This window comes from Oratosquilla oratoria, chromosome 16 (assembly GCF_046742065.1).
Source record: "Oratosquilla oratoria isolate Oo_2021 chromosome 16, ASM4674206v1, whole genome shotgun sequence".
Taxonomy (NCBI): domain Eukaryota; kingdom Metazoa; phylum Arthropoda; class Malacostraca; order Stomatopoda; family Squillidae; genus Oratosquilla; species Oratosquilla oratoria.
This window is the reverse complement of record NC_134792.1, coordinates 3,173,050-3,178,049: the sequence shown is the minus strand read 5'-3', so window position 1 is coordinate 3,178,049 and position 5,000 is coordinate 3,173,050. Positions and strand designations below refer to the sequence as shown.

The 5,000-nt window shown below is 39.5% G+C and overlaps 2 protein-coding genes across 2 annotated transcripts in view; one reads left to right on the top strand and one right to left on the bottom strand.

The window, feature by feature from the left end:
- Positions 1-5,000, bottom strand: part of LOC143033809 (uncharacterized) — a 209,851-nt gene that overhangs the window by 102,182 nt on the left and 102,669 nt on the right. The window lies entirely within an intron of this gene.
- LOC143034114 (uncharacterized) lies at positions 1,730-2,212 on the top strand. Its single transcript, XM_076200057.1, has one exon. The coding sequence runs from the start codon at positions 1,730-1,732 to the stop codon at positions 2,210-2,212; it is 483 nt and encodes a 160-aa protein (XP_076056172.1).

Below are 5,000 nucleotides of genomic sequence, written 5' to 3'. Positions count from 1 at the left end.
CATCATCATCATTGCCACAAAGGAAGCAGGAGGGAAGAATGCTTTATGAAATCATCATCATCATCATCATTACTAAAGAAACGACTGTCAGGCTTTCTTTGTGAAACAACCCGCTCACCACAACCACCACAACCACCACCTTCACCACACACACACACACACACACACACACACACACACACACACACACACACACACACACACACACACACACACACACACACACACACACACACACACACACACACACACACACACACACACACACACACACACACACACACCTCGAGCTCCGGTGGGTGGTGTACCTAGAAAGGGGGGGGGGAAGTTGCAAGAAAAACATTTACAGTCGGGGTGGGGGGGGTGGCTTCTAACATGAATGAAAATGTCTGGAGGAAGAAGTAAGAGAGAGAGAGAGAGAGAGAGAGAGAGAGAGAGAGAGAGAGAGAGAGAGAGAGAGAGAGAGAGAGAGAGAGAGAGAGAGAGAGAGAGAGAGAGAGAGAGAGAGTGGGAGACAGAGATGCTGAATGGGTTTTTGAAATGCATAAAATCATCTGACGGCAGGTCCAAAGAGAGAGTGTAAACTGAGAATGTAACTGATGGTATTTGACGCTGCATATTGCAATGGCAATCGAAATTCAACAAAAATTAGAAAATATTGAACAGACAAAGGTTACTCGTCATTGGGGGAAAAATGGACCCAAGCCTGAATTAAAAAAAATCATGGAGAGCACGGTCAAAAAAAAAAAAAGTGGATCATAATAAAAGTGTCTCGCTGTGAGTGCACCGGACACAAAAATGTGGTCTTTCTTTAGTGACACCAAATGAACAGCCTGATTCACAAATTTGTCGACATTCGATGCCCGTGTCTGTTACTGCAATATAACTAGCAAAGACTTTCTCATCACCCTGCAGGGATCAAAAACCTATCTTCGCAAGAGAATTAGTAGGTGACCTTGGAAAAAAAAAATATTAGGAAGGTAATTGGGAGCATTTGTGCGGCGAGGAAATGCGCTCATTTTACACACACACACACACACACACACACACACACACACACACACACACACACACACACACACACACACACACACAAATATATATATATATATATATATATATATATATTCCATAATGGATACTTATTACAAACATCAGTAGAGCCATAAATGGACATGGTATAGGTGGATTGCACTGCAACAAAGATGCAATGAGAAGTCAATGATTGACTTATTCCTTACCGACAAGAAAAATCTATTTAAAGATGTAAAGACCATATCGTCCGTGTCCTTAGACTCTGACCACAGAATGGTGGTAGCTAAGTTAGGTATTGGGAAACCAAAGGAAAGACCCAAGAAACAGCAGAAAATATTTAAATTGGAAAGACTGATTGATGAAGAGGCAAAGCAAACACTACAACCGATAGAATTGCGAAAATCCACAGAACTTGAAATGGAAGAAATGAGTAAAGAGGAGCAATGGGATCAAATCAAAGAAACTGTGTATGGGACAACTGTGGAAAAACACGGCATGGTGGACTGGAGATGTGAAGGTAGCAGTTAAGGAAAAAACAAGATCTTTTAGACAATGGATTAAACGAGAGGCAAGTTTATGAGGATAAACGAAACAATGCAGAAGCAATTAAAAGAACAGCCGAGGAAGAAATGTGGATCAGGATGGACACGACCTAGAAAGAGACGCAGATGGAACAAGAAAATTAGTGTACAGTATGGCTAAGAACTATAGGAAAGGGAATAATGAAACAACATATGCAGTAAAGGATAAAACGGGAACAGAACTACTAACAGAACCAATGGAGATCAAAGAAAGCTGCAGGGAATATTTCGAAGAACTCCTGAATGTGGAGGATATGGAAGTGGAGGAAGAACGGAATGTGGAGATACAGCAGGAGATACATGGAGAGGACCTAAATGAGATTACTATCCAGGAAGTGAAGGAGGCACTGAAGAAGATGAGAAGCGGGAAAGCCCCAGGTGATGACGAGCTACCTTCAGAACTATTTAAAGCTTTTGGAGAGGGATGTTTTCGGTGGCGGGGAAACATCTTGAATAATGCAAAGAAAGAGGAAAGAATAGCACATGATTGGCACAAAGCAATAGTATGTCCAATCTATAAGGTAGTACATCAGATTGTGCAAATTATAGAGGTATATCCTTATTATCTCATGTTAGAAATGTATATGAAAGAATAAAAGAGGAAAGATCCTGTATAGAGGAAAAAAACTAGGAACATGGCAACATGGTTTCAGGCCCAATAGGAGCACAACAGACCTAGTGTTCACACTGAAGATGATACTGGAGAAGAGATGGTAATGGGACATCGACAATTTTGTGGCTTTTATCGACCCGGAAATAGCCTTCGATGGAATTAATAGCAACAACCTCTGTGTGTGTGTGTGTGTGTGTGTGTGTGTGTGTGTGTGTGTGTGTGTGTGTGTGTGTGTGTGTGTGTGTGTGTGTGTGTGTGTGTGTGTGCAGAAAAACCACCAAGGAAAATAAATTGATGACCGAGCGCTTTCGTCTATTTAGGATACATAATATTGTACCCTGAGGATGTCTAAATAGACGAAAGCGCTCGGTCGCTCGGTCATCATTTTATTTTCTTTGGTGGTTTTTCTGCATATTTAGAATCACAAGTTCATGTGATTTCTCATGCATGTGATACATACACACACACACACACACACACACACACACACACACACACACACACACACACGGGTCACGGGTCGGAGAGAGAGGTTGTGTTAGAGGGGCTCCTGTAAAAACCAGACTTTTTCAACATAATTACCAAGGCCAAATCAGATAACTACGAACAGGAACAAATAGTGTATCCACTGAACTGGGTCAGTGGGAATTAAGTGAAAAAGTGGATGAAGTGTAACAATAATAGAGGAAAATAAGTGTGGAGAAGAACATGGAAGACGACGAACAGGACCGGAGAAGTAAACAGTGCACCAATTGCCCAACTTGTGAGAAGGTGGTCCGTGATGACGATAAAGGATTGGTATGTAATCTGTGTGATATGTGGCATCACGCAAAGTGTGAAAAGATGTCAGATGAAGTATATGAATTTTTAGCAGAAAATGAGGTAAGCACTATTCATTGGTATTGTAGCAAGTGTAATACAGTATTCAGCAAGATGGTTAAGCAGATCACCACAATTTCAAAGAGGCAGGATACTGTGGAAAAACGCATAGATGCCATTGAAATAGCGACTAATGAACAATGGATTGAGGTAAAGGAGGATATGGTAAACATGGAAATGAATATGAAAGCTGAAGTAAAAAAAGAAGTTAGTACAGGCCTGAAAGAAATAAAGAAAGATATAAGCAAGGAAATAAGAGATGATATAGTAGAGATAGTAGAAAATAAAATGCAAACTAGTAAAACTGAATGGTTGAATGAGGTGAAGGGAGCAGCAAAAATTGAAATTAAGGAAGAGATGGATAAGACATATAGGGATGTCCTTAAGGAAAAAGGTGATACGGCTAGACCTGGTGGTAGTGATAAGCAAAACGATCAGAACTTTGTAGAAATGGCAACTGGGAAGGTGCAAAGTAGAATGGATAGAGTCAATAACATTGTACTTCATAGAAAGTCTGAAGAAGTGATTCCTGGGATGAATTTAGATATAAGAGAGCAGAAGGTATTGCATGACAAGTTGGTATTTATCGAACTTTGTAAGGAAATGGGAATCACCTGTTATGAAAGTGAGATAGAAGAAATAAGGAGATTGGGAAAGTATGAAGGATTAGATGAAGGCAGAGCGAGACCTATCTTGGTGACTCTGAAAGGAAATATTAAGGAAAGAATTATGAGGAATCTGTATAGGCTAAAAGATTCTAAATCAAGTTACGCAGACATATTTAAGAAAGTAGGGGTAACCCATGATATGACTAAGGAAGAGAGGAAAAGAGATATGGACCTTAGGGAGGAAGCAGAAAAGAAAAATTCAGAAGAGAAGGACCAGGGAAACTTCTATGTAATCAGAGGGAGGCCGTGGAACAGATACCTATTGAAATTGAGGAAGAAAGAAACCCATATGACGAGGAACACTGGACACACAACACAAGAGGGAAAAGGGCAACAAGTAGGAATGAAACTGAAAGTGGAAGTGACAGAAAACTAAGAGTGTCTTACACAAATATAGATGGATTAATAACAGGATTGAATGAGCTGAATGATTATCTGAAGGAAAAAGAACCGGACATAATGGGAATCGTGGAAACGAAATTAAAAGGTGAACTACCACCCAACAGTGTAGGTAATGATGCATATAATTATTGGATTAGAAACAGAGAGACAAAACAAGGGGGTGGAGTTATGTTCCTGACTAAGAAGGGTATAAATGTGAAGAGTGTTACATATGGAAAGAATCCAGTAGAGATGATTATGATCGAAGTGGAAGATAGAGATAAGAAGAACAGAAAGTTCGTGGTGAATTATGTGCCTCCGAAAACAGCCTCGTGGGAAGAGAGTGAACATAAAAGTATGTTAGAGGACACAAAGATAACATTAAATAAGATAATGGAAGATGGAGGAAGAATAGTTATGATGGGCGACTTTAATTGCAAAGAAGTCTGCTGGGAAGAGATGACAGCAAAGGGTGGAGACGGCTCATGGGGAAACGTTCTACTCGAGATGATTGTTGATCATACAATGACACAGTGGATACAGGAGAACACTAGGTATAGAAATGAAGAAGAACCATCGAGACTGGACCTAATAATCACATCTGAACCTGGAATAGTGGAAAAGATTGAATATAAAACACCAATAAGTAAAAGTGACCATATATTGATTGAACTGGAATTAAATGAGGAAAAATACATGAAAAGAAATGAACAATATAGAAAAGGAAGAATGATGTATGAAAAAACAAAATTTGATAAAATAAGAGAATTCTTTCAAAAAGAAAACTGGGAAGGAATATACAAAGAAGGAACAACAGTGGAAGAGAAATGGAATATTTTGAAG

Excerpts from the sequence above, each read along its gene's own strand:
- LOC143034114 (XM_076200057.1), top strand. The coding sequence starts at position 1,730 with ATGGCTAAGAACTATAGGAAAGGGAATAATGAAACAACATATGCAGTA.